This window comes from Strongyloides ratti (assembly GCF_001040885.1).
Source record: "Strongyloides ratti genome assembly S_ratti_ED321, chromosome : 2".
Taxonomy (NCBI): Eukaryota; Metazoa; Nematoda; class Chromadorea; order Rhabditida; family Strongyloididae; genus Strongyloides; species Strongyloides ratti.
Genome location: NC_037308.1, coordinates 12,518,805 through 12,537,800, shown reverse-complemented (window position 1 = coordinate 12,537,800; position 18,996 = coordinate 12,518,805). Strand labels below are relative to the sequence as shown.

The following is an 18,996-nucleotide window of genomic DNA, read 5'->3' as shown; positions in this document are numbered from 1 at the left end:
CTTTAAAAGTTTGCTTGTTCCTTTTTCTTATCTAACATTTCTTTATCACTTAGAAAAAGTTGTTTAATTATACGGATATAAAATATTAAAGCTTGATCACGTTGAGAAATTGATAAAAAAATTATGATATTAAACAATATTATATAAGTATATAAGAAAAAGTTTTTATATACTTATTTAACAAAACAAAAAAAATGAAATTCATAGCTATATTCTTCTCACTTTTCCTTCTTATTAACCTTACTTATGCTGGATTCAAATGTACCTTATGTCTTGATGTCGTTAAGGAGTTAGAAGATTACTTGAATGCTCATGAAGGAAATATTGATGGAGTAAGTTTTTTTGTCTAATTAATTTTACTTATATTTTAAGGCTGCTGATTATATTTGTAAAAAAGTTACTGGAGGAATTAGTATTTTAGACCAACTCTGTGAAACTCTTATGACTGATGAAATAAATCAATTGATAAAAGGAATTGAAGCTAAAGAAACTCCAGAACACATTTGTCAAAAAATTCACTTCTGTTAAAAGTGTCAATTAATAAAAAAAAAATTACAATTAAAAATTCTTTTTAAAAATTTTTTTAATAAAAATTTTATTTTTTCTCTTACAATTTAATGTATTTATAAAAAAAAATATGGGATAAATTTATATCTTTAAATAATGGCACTTAAATCTATTAAAAAAATATATAATAGTTAGGTAAGATAGTATGCCCAATATATTATGTTAAAAAGTACAAAAAGTAAAGGAAAACCCATTATTGAAAGTTGATCAATTGCATCGGTATTCCAGAAATTTGTTTCTTCAAATATAAAATAATTTTTTATAACTCTATATAAATCATTTTTTGGTTTTTTTAATGTTGTTTCTAATAAAAGAGTTCTTTCAATTGGACTCATATTTGAATATACCTCTGGTACTGATGATGTATATCGATGTTGAGCACCTTCATTTTTTACTTTTAAACGTGGATCTACTATAAAATAAAAAATTATTACTAATTATTTATTTATTTTTTAATATTACCTGATCCTTGAGTTCCATATTTTTTTATACCATGAGGTGAATCTTGTTTAATAACATGACTACATATTCTTGGACTATGTATAATGTTTCCATTATTATTAGATAAAGGCATATTTTGTTTTAATCTTTTGTTTGCCTGTTTTTCATTACTAGAAGCCATTCCACCAATAATTGCTAATTCCAAAAGAGAGCAAAATACAAATGATAGACAGGAAAGCATCCAAACGTCAAGTGCTTTAACATATGCTACTCTTGGTAAATTTCTCATAATATTACCAAATTGAAAAGTTAAAGCAAGGAGTGAATTAACACCAAGCATTGTTCGAGCTGGAATCATTTTTGCTCCTAAACAAAAACTAATCCAACTAATAAATATTGTTAGATAAGTAGGAATATATGCTTGAAGAATGTACCATCCATAACGACGACTAAATACAAAGGACATTGTTAGTTCATTCCTAAAAAAAAAAAAAATATAAAAATTAACAATAATTTTAAGTACTAAAAAAATAGTAATTTTTCATACCATGTTCCTGCTGGATAGTTTACTTCTTCTAAGTGCGTAGAGTAATTTGTCAAAACAAAATCTGGTAGCTCAATTTTTTCTTTTAATAAAACAAGAGCTGGAGTACTTGTAGAATCAAGCCATTTCATATTAACTTCTTGATTGTTATAATTAAATGATTCTAATGTTAAATGGCATTTTGTTCTATCAAATGGAAATTGTTGAAATGTATTGAAACAAGGACCTTTAACTTGAACTCTATAATTTACCCAAACTGTTCCATTTGGATATATCATTAAAAAAACATTTAAAAATGGACTTCTATGAATATGTGCTGCTTTGCTATTAATAAATACAGTATTTGGCTTCCATATTTGTTCTAATACTTCATTATTTAAAGATAAATTATATTTACAAGGATTCATATGATCATATTTTAGTGCTTCATCATTCCATATTTCTGTAACATAAATATCCATATCAAAATCTGAAGTTATTTCATGAAGAGCATTTACTTCTTGTACCCAAACTTCTATAGTAACATCAACACCAATCTCAGAAGGTGTTTTAAATGTTTTATAACTATTTAATAATTTTTCTAATATAATTTTATCAGAGGTACAAACACCTGCATCAATAACTTCAATCATATCATTGTCTATATTTTTATTTTCTTCATGTGATGAATAAATACCTTTTTTTCCTTTATTATTATCAATAGTAAATTGATCTTCATGATAACTATTTTTTGGTCCAAATGTATAATGATCATTAATTTGTTCAAATTGTGGATAAATACCATTAATGAACGTTGTAATTAAAATTAAGGCAAAAATAAATATAATGAAAGATAATTTATTTAGTAAAATTATCATATTTTACTTTTCTATAAAAATAATAATAATAATATTTATATAATATAATCAAATAATTAAAACAATTTTTTTTTTGTTATAAATATAAAATTATTGTAAAAAAACAATTTAAAATAAGTACTTTTTAGCTATGTAAATGTTCTTCAAGTACTAAGAATATAGTTCTGTTTTCTTATATAAGTATAAAGAAAAGATTAAAAAGAATAAATAAAGATTAGTAATGTATTATATTTTAAAAATTGAATAGTTTATCAAACAGTAATTTTTATGCCATTCTAAACTTAAAAAAAGATGATATTTATAGAGGTAAAAAGAGGTACATAATTACTATAAATAAATTTTTATTAACTTAAAATATTAAAAAGATAAATAGAATAGGATATTGATATTACATTCGGAGATTTTCTTATTATTTTATGACATCATAATTGTAATACATATCAATTATCCAAGTTAATTAACATTTTTTGAAGAAAATAATATAAAATATTAATATATAAAATAAAAAAAAAATACATAGAAAAGATAAATTATAAGAGTTAAGAAATAAAGAAAAAATATAATTATACATATTTTGTTAATGGACATTACTAAGTATCATAAAGTAAAAATTTTATTATCCTTTAAAAATACTTAAAACTTTTATTTTCATTATTTTAACAAATTTTATTATTAATACTTTCTATGTTGATAATCTATTTCTACATATTTTTTTTTAAATATTTCAATCATTTTTTTAAATCACTCAATAGCATGTTTAATAATAAACTCATCTAAATAACTTTATTTTCTATTATAAATATTATTTTTTTTTAAACCAATGTTATATTTACAATTCCACTAACATATTTGGTTTCTTATATAAACTTTTTATGCCAAAAGTTAATCTTTAAAAATAAATGTTTATAAAATAGAGGGAGTAAATTTTTTAACTTCTTAAAAATAAAAATTACTAATATCCTATTGAAACTAAAGAATTTTATTAATTGTTAAAAAGATATGAAAAAACACAACTTTTTAAAAAGTTTAAATACCAAATATTGTTATATTTTATAAAAATAAGAAATTTATAGTTGCCGATAAAAACAAAAAGCATCATTTTATAAATTAAAAATTTTATTATAAACTTTAATTTTTATTCATACAATGTTTTTTATTATTATTTTTTTTTTTGTTACATAAATAATATATTACTTAAATTTATTATCAATTAAATGTTCTCACTTAGACATGTTATTTGTCCATTATTTAAAGTTATTAATTTTAAATTCATCTTTTTATATATTCTGTTTTCATAATAGCAAACAAGTTATTATAAAAACTATCACCTATCGGGGGAGAGGTACGGTCTCTTGCAACATCGATTTTAATTTAACATCTAATAGAATTTCGATTACTTATGAGACCAAAATCACGCTGTCATTTGCCCTACAAAATTTCTAAGCATCTTCTAATTGAAATGTGGTTTGAACTTTAAGGGCACACAAACTTTTTAACTTTTTATCGTACTCTAAAATTTATAAAAATGATATCATTATAATTTTTCTAAAACTTATATTTATTTCATTGAAATAGAAATTAAAATACTTTATAATTGCTTAAATTTTTTTATTTCTTTATAAATGGTCGTTTGTTATTTATAAAAATTCTTTTCTAATAATAATTACACTAATATTATGTTAAAAACTCATTTATATGTTAAAAAAATTCTTAAAATTAGCACAAATAAAGATATATTTAATATTATATAAATGATTCTACAAGAGGTAGATTTATCAAATTAACTTTTTTTATGAAGAATACATTAATACATTAATAATATTCTATTAAAAAAAAATATTTGTAAACATTTTATTTAAAAAAAATAGACAAAAATTATTAAGTGTGAAATCATAAATATATTAAAAAGAAATAAAAAATATAAAATTTTATTAATAATGTATTTTCATGTATAATCAGTTTATTATTAAGAAGTTGAAATAAAATATATAATTTAAAAAAAAATATATATGAAGGAAATTAAAGATTAATAAAAAAAAATGGCTTTTGTTAATAGAAGCATAAATTTTTAAATTCTATTTTTACGAATAATACAACTTATTAATGAAACCTGTCAATTTATGATAATAATGTTTATAAATTATAATCATCAATATTATACTTTGTTTAAAATTTAATTGCTATCTATTAATTAACAAGAATTATATCTAATATATTATTCACAATATTTTATATTTAAAAAAATTTTAAATTAATTGTTAGAATTAGTTATAAATAAAAGTATATTATTAATAATTGTAATAAGGGCATTTAAAAAAAGTTAATTATTGTTAACATAAAGGAGTATCAGAATGAAATGAATCAAATGTTTAATTTTATATATATTTCTTTTACTAAAAATAAATATATTCAAAAAGATATTTATAAGATCTTTTCTTGCTAGAAAAGTAACCCATTTAAATGGAAAATAGTGTAGCAAACAATTTAGCATTTCACCTAGTAGTTATTAATACAAAATATAGAATAAAATAGCACAAAGTTGAAAGGAGTATGTTAATATTATTATTCATAAATATACAACACTTTATTTCTTCACAATTATTACTTAACATCCTCTTATAAAAAAAAAATTTGTGATACAAATTTTTTACCTGTATCATATTTTCCCCCATATCTTTTGATGGAGATTTATAAATAATTCATATCACTACATTTATTTTAAATATCGTTTTATTAAAGATAAAGTAAAAATATACTTTGATTCAATAGTAAGTAAATAATTTTTATGTAACAAAGAAATTAATATTATGAAGATTGAAATTTATAACCAATTATATTTATTTTAAATTAAATCTTCTATAAAAGCTAATTAAATATACTAACTATATTTATATATGAAATAAAAATTCATATTTAACAACGAATTCCTTGTGCCACAGACATAAATACTCCAAATGATCCCCCGGATTGTGCAACTGTTTTACCAACTTGTTTAAACAACTCTCCACCTCTTAAACCCATTCTAAAAAAATTTTAAAATTACTTTATTTTATATATTGTTTGATAGTTACCTGAATCCTCCAACACCTCCAAGTAGTAAACCTATTGAACCTCCAATAACAGCTCCCATCATGAAACCAAGACGAATTTTGTCAAAACAAGATTGTTGTCCACCAATAGCACCAGCAGGAACAGGCATTTTTTTTTTTATAGATTTACTTAAAAATGTATAATTGAAAAAAAAGTTGTGATTTCCTAATCTTCAAATGTTAAGTACTATTCCAACAACAGTACAATCATTCGTTTTAAGATCAAATAATAGTATCATTTTTTCATTAATAAATAATATTTTAAAGTTTAAAAATAAATAAATTTATTTATAAATATAAATAAAATAAACATGTCTTAATTAATATCGTTCAATTTTGTGTTTTGTATTTTAAAACTTCTTGTTACCCTGGTAACAACTAGTAAAAGTTAGCGATATACATTGTTTCATTTTTACAAAGTTTAGCCAAAATGAATATTTGGGAATTAGCAGAACAAAAGATTCAAGAAAATAAAAGTAAAAGAAATAATAATAATTCTAAAAATGGTAAAAATTTTATTTTTATATTTATGCTTAATTTTTTTTAGATACATATTCATTTCATAAAGACCCTCAAGAACCTATTGAAAGTTACATAATAATTGCAGGATACCCAAAAACTGGAAAGACAACATATTTAAATAGATTTTTAAAAAATGAAGCAACAATAAATCCTACAACAATTCTTGAATATTCCTTTGGATATAGGCATCGTGATTCATATAAAGATATAATTCATACATGGGAATTATCAATAGATCATAATTTATCATCTCTTCTTCATGTGCCTTTTACAAAAAGTCATTTACAAAAAAATATAGGTTTATTTATAGTTTTTGATTTAACAAAACCTGAGACTATTTGGATAATGATTGAAGAATTTCTTAAAAATGGTAAACAAAAAATTGAAGATATTATTATAAAAGAAGAAAAATTATTAAAAGATTATTTGGAAGAATCTTCTTGGGAAAGAATAGGAGGAAGAGATGTATTACATAATAATATTATAAAACCTTTTCCAATTCCTTTATATTTTATAGGTGGAAAATATGATATATTTCAAAATGAAGAATCAGAAAAAAGAAAAAATATTTCTTTTTGTCTTAGGCTTCTAAATTTAATTTATGGTGGTTGTTTGATGTATAGTAGTATTAATATGGAAAATTTAGTTTCAAGAATAAAAAGTATGATGAGTAATGTGGCTTTTAAAATTAATTATTCGAAAGGATTAGCTGTGGATATCAATCAAGCATTGTTTATTCCATTTGGGGGAGATTCTTTAGAAAGTATATGTTCACTTAATAATAAACATTCTTTCATGGCTAGTACTTTTGATGAAGTTTATGATGAATGTAAAAAATTTTATAATAATCTTTTTCCACAAGAATTAACAAAACTAACATCAGAAGATGATATCATAAATGATGAAAAGTTTTCTGAACCAATAGTTGATATGCTTTTTGAAGAACGTCTTAGTAATCTTCAAAGATATATTAAAGAAAATGAACAACGAGAAGCAACAATAGAAAGAACTTCTAAAAACAACAATATATTTTTTTAAATATTTTCAATAAATAATATTATTAACATTTAAATTCTTCAGCATTTTCAGCATCTCTTACATAATTATTCTTTAATCTATTGAAAATATTTATTAATTCATCAACTTTGATTTCCCCACGAACTTGATTATCACGTGTGCGAACATTGGCTGTTCCATTTTCCATTTCTTTAGGTCCGAGAACAAGAATAAAATTAAATTGATTAATTTGTGCATTTCTTATTTGTTTATTCATTGTATCACTACTCTCTGGATCGTAATCTACCTCAAAGCCAGCATCAAAAAGTTTTTTAGTAACATCTGTTGCATAGTCTTTAATAGATTCATGTACAGTAATTACTTTAACTTGTCTTGGTGAAAGCCAGAATGGCCATTTTCCTCCAAATGATTCTGTGAGGATAGCTGTCATTCTTTCAACAGATCCCAAAATTGCACGATGAATCATAACAGGGCGATGTTTTTCTCCTTTTTCATTAAGATATGTCAAATCAAATCTTTCAGGAAGTTGAAAATCTAGTTGAATTGTAGCACATTGATGATTTCTTCTTAAAGCATCTTGAATTGTAATATCAATTTTTGGTCCATAGAAGGCTCCATCACCAGGATTTAATTTCCATTTTTCACCACTAGCATCAAGAGCTTCCTTTAATTCATTTTCAGCCTTATTCCAAGTTTCTAAATCTCCAAGATATCCAGTTTCTGGCCTTGTAGAAAGATTTAAAGTAAAAGTAAATCCAAAAATTTCTTCATAGACATACTTCAGGAATGATAAACAACCAGCAATTTCTGATCTTATTTGATCTGGTCTACAGAAAATATGAGCATCATCTTGTTGGAATCGTCTTACTCTAGTAAGACCTGTTAAAGCACCAGAAGCTTCATTTCTATGTAAAACACCAAAATCAGCAAATCTATAGGGTAATTCATTATGAGTTCTTGGTTTTTGATCAAACATGAGGCAATGCCCAGGACAGTTCATTGGTTTTAAAGCAAATTTTTCTTTTTCAATATCTATTTGGAACATGTCATCAGAGTAATGTTGCCAATGTCCAGATTGTTCCCACAATTTTGAATTATAGATATTTGGTGTAATTACTTCAGTAAATCCTCTTTTTCTATATTCTTTTTTAATAAAATTAGTGAGTGCATTATAGATAAAGGTTCCTTTTGGATACCAAAAGCATGATCCTGGTGAAAGAGGATGGAAAAAGAATAACTCTTGATCTGTACCAATCTTTCTATGATCTCTTTTGGCAGCTTCTTCTTGAAGTATTTTCCATTCTTTTAATTGTTTTGTATCAGGAAATGAGATTCCATAAACTCTTTGAAGTGACTCAGCATTAGCATTACCCTCCCAATAAGAAGCTGATGCTTTGGTAATATGAAGAGCTTTTATTTTTCCAGTATTTCTTACATGAGGTCCACGACAAAGATCAATTAAACTTCCACAACGATAGACAGTTGTTGTTGGAGTGTCAACTTTTTCTTTCAAAATACGAACTTTAAATTTATTGTATTTAAACATTTCTAATAAATCTTCTTTTTTCATTTCTAATCTTTCAAATGGTTGTTTATCTTTAACAACACATTTAGCAATACCTTCTAACTTAGGAAAGTCATCTTTTGAAACAGTTCCGTTTTCTTGATACATGTCATAATAAAAGCCTTCTTGAATTGGTGGTCCATAACAAAGATGCCCTCCACAGTATCTCTCCATACATTCTCCTAAGATATGAGCTGAACTATGCCAAAATACGGCTTTTCCTTCATCTTCATCAAATTTCAAAATTTTAAGTTTTGCATCCCCTTCAAATGGACGATCAAGATCCCATAATTCATCATTAACTTTAGCAATTACTGCATTTTCAGCCAAACTTTTAGCTATCTTTTCAGCAATATTTAATGGTGTTGTTCTCCAAGATTCTCCTTCAAAAGTTTTTCCATCAGGTAATGTAATTGTTATTTTTTCAGATGGTTTTGCAGCTATCTCAGCTTTATATTCAGCTAATAATCGATCAAACATAGCATTACGTTCTTCAATATACTCCGGCCATGGATTCAATTCATACTTTTCTTTAGAAACTTTCTAAAAAAAATATAATTATTAAATAATATTTATAAAATTTAATCTTACAATAGTTTGAAGAGAAGAATTTTCTTTATTTTCAACAGTCATTTTTGAAAAGCGTAAATTAATGTAAAAAAGTTTATAACGTCCTGTAAGTGAACGGACAATTGTTCGCGTAGAAGTCCACGTGTTTAAAAAATGAGCTAAAAAAAACAAATTTTTTTTATTAAAAAAAAATAAATGAACTTTTGATTATGCTAACTTAGTACTGACACGTCTTTTAGTGCAGCCTACTCAATGGATATAGTTTATTTTAATATGTTTACATTACTCCATTATCAAAGAATTTCGCTTTGAGACTGATGTTTGAATATTTGTTTATGTTATCATTTGTTTAAAAATATTAAAAAAGTTAATAATATTATTTTTTAAATATTGTCTGATTTTTCTATCATTTATTTTAATTATTTTTTTTTATTAATTTTAGTTAGTATATATATTTTTCTAAAAGCTGATAAATATCTAAGATAACAAAGATTATCTCTAACTATAATCTTTTCATAAATACCTTTTTAAACAAAATATTATTAAAGTAATTTTTTTATAAAAGCTTCATGGTTATCCACCTTCACAGTATAGATTAGAAAAATTATTTTTTTGTACTAGAGGAAATTTTTTTTCTAATGAAAAGAAAATAAATTAAACAGACAGAAATGATGAATTTAAATAAATTAAAAAAAAAAATTTTTTAAAGTCATATTTTTAAAAACTTTCCTAATGAAACTAGTAGTTTATATTGAGAATATATAATTTGGTTAAAGTACACAAAACATAAAAAAAGTTTTTATAACGTCATTTATTTAATAGACAATCGTAAAAAAATAATGTTGTAAACTGATTTATTATTTTTATAAATAGTTTAAAGAACGAAAATTGAATTTTAAAAAGATGAAAAATATTATTGAAACATTTTTCTTATGATAATCATAACAAATATCTGTGTTCTTTAGGCATTAAGCTATAAAATTCAGAAAATCCTAACGAAATTTTATTATCATTTTCTAAATATTTTGTCACAGAATTATACACTTCATTAGTAATTATTCCATTTTTCAAAGCTATAATAAGATCATCCTTAGTTATAAAGCCATCACAATTAGAATCTAATGTTCTAAAGGTAGTTTGAATACTTAAAACATCATTATTTGCCCAAATTAATTCTTTGAACTCCTCAAAATCAATTTTTCCATCTTTATTTTTATCAGCAACAAGAAACATATTATCTATTTCACATTCTGTAACATTTCCATCCATTGCCTCCATTACACTTTTTAATTCATTTCTTTCAATAAAACCATTGAAATTAAGATCAAATTTTTCAAATAAAGCAGTTATTTCAATTAAAGCATCTGTATCATGAATCTGTTGAGGAATAGAAGTTGATTTTAAATTCTTTAATAAATAATTTTAAAAAATAAAATATTTATAATAAACAATATAAAGTTTACCTTTGTTTTTTTTTTTAATTCAGCATCTTTGGCGACACAACAACCCATTTTTGTAATAGAATAATATTTATCTTAGTTTGATAGATTAATATAATTAAAAAAAAATGAAAATATTACTCTTAAAGTTATAATTTTATATAATTTTTTTTAATATTTGGATTATACAATTATAAAATAATAAAATAAATAAATTAAAAACATGATACAGTAAAAATATTATTTATTAAGATATGATTTGATAAAATATAATGAATTACCTAGCTTTGACGTCATAAGTGTATCTTTTTACTGCCATTAACAAGCAAATTAATATAGTTATCTACAAAAAAAATTAATATTCAATAAGATAAAAACATTTCAATGATATCAAAGATGAAATAATAAAAAGAATTAATATTTAAATGGATCTCATAATAAGGAAGAATAAAATTAAGCCATAAATAGTGTCACTTATATTAAAGTTAACTTTTATATATTATATTCTAACAAATAATTGTCTATAATGACTCTAAGCATTATATATATATATATACATATGTAGAAAAAGAGATACAAACTTTGAAGTAATATAGCCATAATATTCTATTAAAATTTCAACAAAAAAAATGCTAACATAAATTTCTTGTATAATTTTACATTGAAAAAAAATAATCATTTTTTTTTTCAAGAAATTTAAAATAAAATAGATGTATATAAGAAAACTATGAATTGATAATTTAGGAATGAAATCAAAAAAGGCGTGTCTTTAATATATAAAGAATATTATGATTAAAAAATAAAAATTAAAGAAAATAACAATATAAAGCTTTTATATTCGAAGGTTTATGGATAAGAAAAAAATGATTTGTGATAATATATATTAACTATAATATTGGAACATATAAATTAACAATAACAATAATAAGACATTAAGATGATAAAATTTTAAATATTGTCACTTGCTACTTTGTTATAGTTAATTTATAATAATGAAATTATATAAACTTTCATTTAACATACCTCAAAATATTAATTAATATATAATAGTGCTATAATTTTTGAATTATTTCATTCCAATTGAGAATAAAGTATAATTTTAAATATATCATTACATTAAATAATTCTCAGATATTTCATTAAAATTTTATCACATTTATTAAAGTTTTCACTACTTTAACAGAAGATAGTCATATATATATGTTTATCTAACTATAATTATTAATACAACGTTTTTTTTTTTCGTATACAAATAAATAAAAAAAATAATGTAAATAGATATATCATATAAATAAGAATTTTTAAAAACAATGTTATATATTAAAAGTACAATAACATTATATAAGTAATTTTAAAGATAAATTTTACTTTAATATATTAAAATATTTAAAGTTAACGTTTTATATAAAAACATAAAGTATCATTTTAAATATCATGATAATAAAAGAGTGAAAGTCTAAAAAAAAAATACTTAAGAACAAATTTAACAACATCACATTAAAACAATAAACTTTTTTTAAACATATTTCATTATTTAAAAACAAAAGTTTGACTAACAAGTGAATAGATAAATTTATTATTATGATAAGAGACATATGGCATTTTTTTTTTATATCATGCCATTTCTTTTTACTTATTATATGTAAAATATATAAAACCATTTTAGATATGATTTTTTATATAGCAACTTTGCCATTAAAAATACTTTCCAATAATATAAAATTAAAAGTATTTATACCCTACATAACATATTAATATAATTTTTTAAATCATGTAATATCATTAAATATCTAAACATATCAGTATGTGTTTTGCTAAAAAATTTATTACATCTTATTAATTCAATATGTCTTTCCCTATAATTAAAATTAATTTTTAATTTAACTTTCTCTTTCCACATGATGAAGAAAGTTATTTTATTACAGAGAAATATTATTTTAACCTTACATATTATAAGAAAAATCAAATTTGTTGTTTGAAGTATATATATATATATAATTTATAATAGTATATCTCTTATTACTGTGGTAATAACTCGAATATAATAAAATATGAGTGAAATAAAAATGATAACAGTATTAATTTTATCACAAATTTTAATCACAAGTAAAACATAAATGATAAATTAAAAATATATTCATAAAAAAATTACACATTATAATTATATTGAGTTTCAAAGCAAGCGTACGATTGTCAATTTTCTTTTTCAAGTAAACTTTTTGTACTTTAAAGTATGAGATAGTAAACTACTTTTCTTTTAAACAAAATAATTTTATAAGAAATGATAAGCTCACTGACAATAAATCAATTAGTTAGAAGTTAGCATTTGTTTTAGACTTGTGAGAAAATTGCAAAAAATGTATAAAATCTGGTTAAAAAATAATTCATTTTATAAATTATGACAAACGCGACGGTGGTCCTTCTGTCTGTGGTGTTGGAGCAGCTGAATTATGAGATGAACGAATACCAGATAAATGATCAATTGATGTTGAAGCAACAATTTTAGCATTATTGTAAGCACTTCCCAATTTTGATTCAAAAGATTTAAAAAGAGAAGAATTCTTCATTTCATTCCATTTTGTAGCAACTGTTTCAGCTGTAGCAGCAGCAACTTCAGCAGTTTTTTGATAAGCTTGACTATCTTTTACTTGACGAAGAGAATCATTTATTTCACTGGTAACTTCAGCAAGTGGTGATACACCTAACTTTTTTTTCAATTCTTGTGCATGTTTAACACGAGCATTTAATACTTGACGTAAAGTTTGAATTTCTTCCTCAGTCTAAAAAAAATATATATATATATATTTTTATATTTATAATATAATATTAATACCTTTTGTAACTCTTTTTTTAATTCTTCTCTTTCATGTTCTGAAATTGGCATTGTGCCATTATATGATGGAACTAAAATAAAAAATTATAACTCATTAAAATATTTAACTTACCATCATTTGATGGAGTTTCCATAATTTGTTAAATAGTTAGATTTAAGCTAATATCTGTCTCTGAAAATATAAAATAAAGCATATGATGAAATAAATTTATGTAATTGAAAATTGTTGAGGATATACTCCTATCTCAGTAGGCCAAACAAATAAACAAGGAAAGGCCTGCTAAATATGGCAAGTAACGATCAATTGCAATGCCAATTTATGAATATTATTCTTGCTCTGCTTATTGATTTAGCATAGAAAACGTGGTAATAATTTTACAACAATTTATTAACGCACATAAATTATAGCCACTTAATTAATACAAATTTAAAAAATTTTTCTTCTATATTTAGTCAATAAAAAATAATATTATAAGAAAAATATAAAAATTAATAGGCCTATTGTTAAAAAATAATTAAAAAATATATTATATATATATATATACCCGCTGCGTCATGATGATTAAACTAAACATATAAAATAAAAATACATATGTATATTGGTGTCATGTTTATAAAATTTTGTAAATAACATATTTTGTTTCATTTTGTTATAATAAATACAGAAGATTAATTTTAACAAAATTTTTAAATTTAAGTAGATATCTTTTTAAGGAAAAACCTTATTTAAAGAAAATTAAGGAAATTTTATATCAATTTAAAATTAGTTCTTTCTATTGTTTTAATTAGAGAATAAAAACATTGTATATAATAATAATGTAAATTTTCTATTGGAATTAAACTAATTAAATCCTAATTTTTTAATGTTGGCTCCACAACTTGTATAATTTCTTTTCCAGAACCATCTTTTACTTTTTTTCCATGTAATAAATATGGTGCTTTAAAATCATGAGAACAATTATTCCATCCGGAACCAAGTCCAACACCTGTACCTAACCAAACTGGAAAAGATCTTCCTTTAAAAAGTGCAAATGAAGTTACAACTCCCACGGAGGCTCCAGCCAAAATTTTTAGTAGTGTGTCAGCGAAACAACGATCAATCTTTTCTCCAACAATATTTTCTGAACGATCCCCCATAATATATCCTAAAAAAATTAGATATATAAATAAAATATCAATAAATAAAAAATTTCTAATTGTATTTAAAAAAATAAAATAAAGTACTCAATAAAAAAGTGTATAGAAAACATTCATTTATTTTATGAAAAAGACGTGTCGAGATATCAACTATTGGACACCTGCACCTCCATAAAAAATTATTAAAAAAACGGATAACAACGGCATAGTATTTTTTTTTTATAATTTAATATTCAAAAAGAATTGAATTTTTAATAGAAATTTGTCGACTTTTTTTTTGTTTTACAAAAGTCAAGCAAAATAAGCACACGAACCGTAAACGCTTTAAAAATAAAAGAAGAACCGTTAAATAAAAGATATAAAATAATAGTTAAAATTTATCCAAATGTAAATTTAAATCCACCAAAATTTCCGCCATCACCAAAATCAAAACCACCAAATCCACCTTGGTGGAAATGAAATCCTTGATGAAAGGGATGCGCATGACTTCCTTGTTGTGATTCTGGATCCAATGGATCTTGTCCATTATCATATTGTGCTTTCTTTTCTGGATCAGTTAATACTTCTTTTGCAGCAGCAATATCAATAAACTTCTTCTCTGCTTGCTTCTTTTCTTCTTCATCTTGGAAGTTATCTGGATGCCATTTTCGTGCTAGTTTTCTATATGCTCTCATTACATCATTCTTCTTTGCATTTCTTTTAAGTCCAAGAATTTTATAATAATCTCTTTTCTTCGACTGTTTCAGTAATCTTTGTGCTTTTTGAAGTCCTTCAGATATAGAATTATTGTTTTCATCTAACTCATGAGCTTTTTTATAATCATTCACAGCAGCTTCATAATTTTCTTCAAGGATATAAGCTTCAGCACGATCAGCTAAAACTTCAACGTCATCGGAATTTAAATTATTTAATACTTCATTACAATCTCTTATAGCTTCTTTACTATGTCCTGCCCTCATATTACATTTACAAGAAAAGCGTAATGTATCCAATTGAATACGTTCATTCTCTTTTTCTGCTTTAAATACTTCAACAGTCTTTTCTAAACATTCCATCCATTTTTTCTTTTCAATATTTTTTTCTATTTGTTCTCTTAATTTATCAAGCTTCTTAACTTTTTTAAAGAATACAAAACATTCTTTGTCATCTGGATCAAGTTTGAGACATTCTCTAATTTGAATAAGAGAGCTTCCAACATCACCAACCAAATAGTGTAATTTGGAAATTTTTAAAAATATTTCTCTTGAATCAGAAGCTAACTTGGTAACAGCTCTAAAATCTGTAATAGCTTTTTGAATGTCCCCTGTATTTTCATAACACATAGCTCTTTTTTTGTACAATCCTGGAGCCCATTGACAATGATCAATGGCTTTTGAAAAATATGGAATAGCATTAGAATAATCATTATTTTCAAAATAATCATTGCCATATTCTACCCATGTTTCAAGAGTCGTAACTAAATCTAATTTTTTTTTATTTTCATCAGTTTTATCATGTTTATATACAATTTCATAATCTTCTTTGGCTTTTTCTAAATTACATTGTTTTAGGTAAACACCTCCCCTTTGGTTAACAGCTGAAATAAAGTCAGGTTTGAGTTTAATAACTTTTGTTAAATCTTCAATAGCAGAATCAGGTCTTCCCATAGCCAAAAGTACAGTAGCTTTCCTGTATATAGCTTGATAATTATTAGGTTCAATATCAATAGCTGATTGAAATTTCTGTGCTGCTTCTTGCAATTGACCTTTTGCCAAATATGCCATTCCTTGTTTCAAAAGACCTTCTATATCATTTCCCGATATCAAGATGACTATAATAAATTATAAATGATAATAATTTTCTTTTAATTATTACCTGGTAAAAACAGAGAATATAAAAATATTCCAATTCGACACGGAGAACTACGTACCCCCATAGAGATCTGAAAAGTATCTTACATTAAAATAAACTTTACTTATAATATCAAGCACGAGTATAAATATAGTGTAGATATATATTAACGCCTAAAGATGCACAATTCCAATTTATTTTTTGCTGACGTCAGTATATGATAAATGAGTAAATAAAAATACAAAAAGAAACTTTGATTGATTATAAAAAACAAATAATATAAATATTCATATTAAAAAATTTAATATATTAATCTGAGAATCAATTTTTCATACAATCAACATTTAATTAATTTAAAAATGAATATATTTTAATGCTTTTGTTGTGTTACATACACACTGATGATGTGGAAATAGTGTGGTGATATGGAAGAATCTTATTGGTCAACCAAATTTTTAAAAGTTAAATAAATGTTTATCAAAACTATAATTGATTATTAACAAATAAAAATTAAGATAAAGAAAATTTTATTATATTTTATTTTTGACAGATAGTAATAACTTTGAAAAAATGTTTTAAACATGTTGATTTTGTTTGTTTATTACTAACCCAGTTGTCATTAGAACTTCTTTAGAGGTGGTTTTAGTAAAAAGACGATGTCAAGTATCGCTTCTCGAGCTTTTTAGCTCAGATCAAAGTGTAGTATCTGTTCTTATCAGCTTAATCTCTGGTACAACCATCATGTATGGTTACGAGATTAGATGATTTTTGGGACCTGAGTGGTTGTTGAGGCTTGCCTCTTCCCATTCACTGGTCGGCCCGGTATTGCACTTACCACCGGGAACGGCCTAAAACTTAGTTGAAATTAAACATCCTTTAGAGTGTTAAGTTTTTGTGCCAAAAAAAAAGTACACTTCACTAGGTGGCTTCCTTCAATTTGACTGATGTTTCTGTAGAAAATACTCTTCACCAGTACCATAAATTTTTTTAAACATTAATCTATATTCTCCTTATATTGTGAATATGTCTTGAAGCGTGAATACTTGTTGTAGCATTTACACTGCCCCTTGAAAATCTTAAAGAATAATAGATAAAAAACATTTTACGTAAACGTTCATTTATAAACAAAAGTAAGTATGGGTGGATAATTGTCATACATAGCATAGATGCCGTTACATAACTTTGAGCATTAGCTCTAATATATTCATTACCAACAATAGTACCAATCATTTTTGTTGTATAAGCTACAGCCAAGAACAACATTGAAAGGCACACAAATAAACAATACAATATAAAAGGTAATATTGCACTTTTTTCATTTCTTTTTTTTATAAATTTTCTAAATTGTATTACATTGAAAAGAGACATAAAAAAAGTTAATATAAAGATTATAATTGTAAAAATTGTTGCAGTTATATTGTTTCGTTGAGAAACTTCAGAACGTGCCATTGGCAAGCTATACCTATCCGATAATGAGAGATAGTTTAATTTAGTTTTTTCTCCAATTAAGTAATGAAATACTGCTAATGGAATAGAAAATTGTAGAAAAATAAATAGTAACAAAATTTTCCAATTCCAATATATTTTATATGCAATTGGAAAATTTAATGCAACAAAACGATTAATGACTATAATAAGGTTTCCCATTTCACACCAGAAAATTGGAAGATATGAAAAAATGGGTGACCAATGAATAAAAGCTTCATTAAATTTAAAGTAATCAGAAAACCAACCCCAACTAGAAATATCTAGTAAAAAGGTCATCATTAATATATCAAAACTATCCACAAAACCATTAATTATGAATGTTATGTAAAATGTTTTATTGGAATCAGAATCTTCTTTGGAACCTTTTCGGAATATAAACCACATTAATAGTAAATAAAATATTATTGAAAAAATCTTGAAGACAAGTAATATAATATCAATGACAGATGGTCCCATTTTTGTTGAAGTTAAAAAAAATAAAAACTGTAATAAAATGTTTATAAATGTTTTACGTTCTGAAATTATAACTATTAAACTTATAATTATATTATATAAAAATTATATTAATTATACCTAGTTATTACTTTAAAAGGTATAATTTTTTTTTAATATGTAAAATTATAAAACTTTGCAATTTTAAACCAATAATTACATATTTGTTAAAATAAATAAGTGTGAAGTTTCACAAGATTAATAAGAGGTTTTTATTTTTCAAAGTTTAAATAAAAAAATTTTAAAAATATATTTGCGTGTAAAAATTTATTACAACAATGAATTACTTTGAAAAATTATATTTATTAATTATAAAATTATTAATTTTGTTTTTAATCAAAATTGTTTTTTTATTTTGTCCTTTTGTGCTACAAACAAAAGTGTAAGCATAATTTTATTACATGTAAAATAAGCTGATTACAATTTTTTTGATAATTATAGGAAAAAACAACAATAAAAATTATTGGTATTGAATCACAATAAAAAGATATTGAATTATATATTAAAGTAAATATTTTTAATAATTATTTCAGCGTAAATTATTATAACTGATAATAAAAGTTATTTTTTGAATTAATAATTAGTTTATTTTTGCTCGATAAATAT

General features: G+C 23.3%; 9 protein-coding genes across 9 annotated transcripts; 2 read left to right on the top strand and 7 right to left on the bottom strand.

Moving 5' to 3' along the window:
* Positions 1-194: 194 nt before the first annotated feature.
* On the top strand, positions 195-528 carry SRAE_2000400600 (Saposin-like type B, 1 domain and Saposin-like type B, 2 domain and Saposin B domain and Saposin-like domain-containing protein; the record flags this gene model as incomplete). The annotated part of the gene is made up of 2 exons (XM_024642825.1): positions 195-332; positions 373-528. 2 exons carry the CDS (start codon positions 195-197, stop codon positions 526-528), a joined length of 294 nt encoding a protein of 97 aa, XP_024508557.1.
* Positions 529-698: 170 nt separating this feature from the next.
* SRAE_2000400500 (Gamma-aminobutyric acid A receptor/Glycine receptor alpha family and Neurotransmitter-gated ion-channel transmembrane domain and Neurotransmitter-gated ion-channel family and Neurotransmitter-gated ion-channel ligand-binding domain-containing protein) lies at positions 699-2,409 on the bottom strand (the record flags this gene model as incomplete). Its single annotated transcript, XM_024642824.1, has 3 exons — positions 699-979; positions 1,030-1,487; positions 1,556-2,409. The coding sequence occupies 3 exons, from the start codon at positions 2,407-2,409 to the stop codon at positions 699-701; spliced, it is 1,593 nt and encodes a 530-aa protein (XP_024508556.1).
* Positions 2,410-5,322: 2,913 nt separating this feature from the next.
* On the bottom strand, positions 5,323-5,608 carry SRAE_2000400400 (Reactive oxygen species modulator 1; the record flags this gene model as incomplete). The annotated part of the gene is made up of 2 exons (XM_024642823.1): positions 5,323-5,431; positions 5,481-5,608. The coding sequence occupies 2 exons, from the start codon at positions 5,606-5,608 to the stop codon at positions 5,323-5,325; spliced, it is 237 nt and encodes a 78-aa protein (XP_024508555.1).
* A 320-nt stretch (positions 5,609-5,928) lies between these two features.
* Positions 5,929-7,058, top strand: SRAE_2000400300 (Cytoplasmic dynein 2 light intermediate chain 1; the record flags this gene model as incomplete). Its single annotated transcript, XM_024642822.1, has 2 exons — positions 5,929-6,004; positions 6,046-7,058. 2 exons carry the CDS (start codon positions 5,929-5,931, stop codon positions 7,056-7,058), a joined length of 1,089 nt encoding a protein of 362 aa, XP_024508554.1.
* Positions 7,059-7,080: 22 nt separating this feature from the next.
* Positions 7,081-9,234, bottom strand: SRAE_2000400200 (Threonyl-tRNA synthetase; the record flags this gene model as incomplete). Its single annotated transcript, XM_024642821.1, has 2 exons — positions 7,081-9,144; positions 9,193-9,234. The coding sequence occupies 2 exons, from the start codon at positions 9,232-9,234 to the stop codon at positions 7,081-7,083; spliced, it is 2,106 nt and encodes a 701-aa protein (XP_024508553.1).
* An 876-nt stretch (positions 9,235-10,110) lies between these two features.
* On the bottom strand, positions 10,111-10,449 carry SRAE_2000400150 (Calmodulin-like protein 3; the record flags this gene model as incomplete). Its single annotated transcript, XM_024642820.1, has 1 exon — positions 10,111-10,449. One exon carries the CDS (start codon positions 10,447-10,449, stop codon positions 10,111-10,113), a length of 339 nt encoding a protein of 112 aa, XP_024508552.1.
* A 2,557-nt stretch (positions 10,450-13,006) lies between these two features.
* On the bottom strand, positions 13,007-13,577 carry SRAE_2000400100 (Tumour protein D52 family-containing protein; the record flags this gene model as incomplete). The annotated part of the gene is made up of 3 exons (XM_024642818.1): positions 13,007-13,390; positions 13,444-13,514; positions 13,556-13,577. 3 exons carry the CDS (start codon positions 13,575-13,577, stop codon positions 13,007-13,009), a joined length of 477 nt encoding a protein of 158 aa, XP_024508551.1.
* A 718-nt stretch (positions 13,578-14,295) lies between these two features.
* SRAE_2000400000 (Mitochondrial inner membrane organizing system protein 1) lies at positions 14,296-14,580 on the bottom strand (the record flags this gene model as incomplete). The annotated part of the gene is made up of 1 exon (XM_024642817.1): positions 14,296-14,580. One exon carries the CDS (start codon positions 14,578-14,580, stop codon positions 14,296-14,298), a length of 285 nt encoding a protein of 94 aa, XP_024508550.1.
* A 2,829-nt stretch (positions 14,581-17,409) lies between these two features.
* Positions 17,410-18,354, bottom strand: SRAE_2000399900 (7TM GPCR, serpentine receptor class g (Srg) family-containing protein; the record flags this gene model as incomplete). Its single annotated transcript, XM_024642816.1, has 1 exon — positions 17,410-18,354. One exon carries the CDS (start codon positions 18,352-18,354, stop codon positions 17,410-17,412), a length of 945 nt encoding a protein of 314 aa, XP_024508549.1.
* Positions 18,355-18,996: the final 642 nt, after the last annotated feature.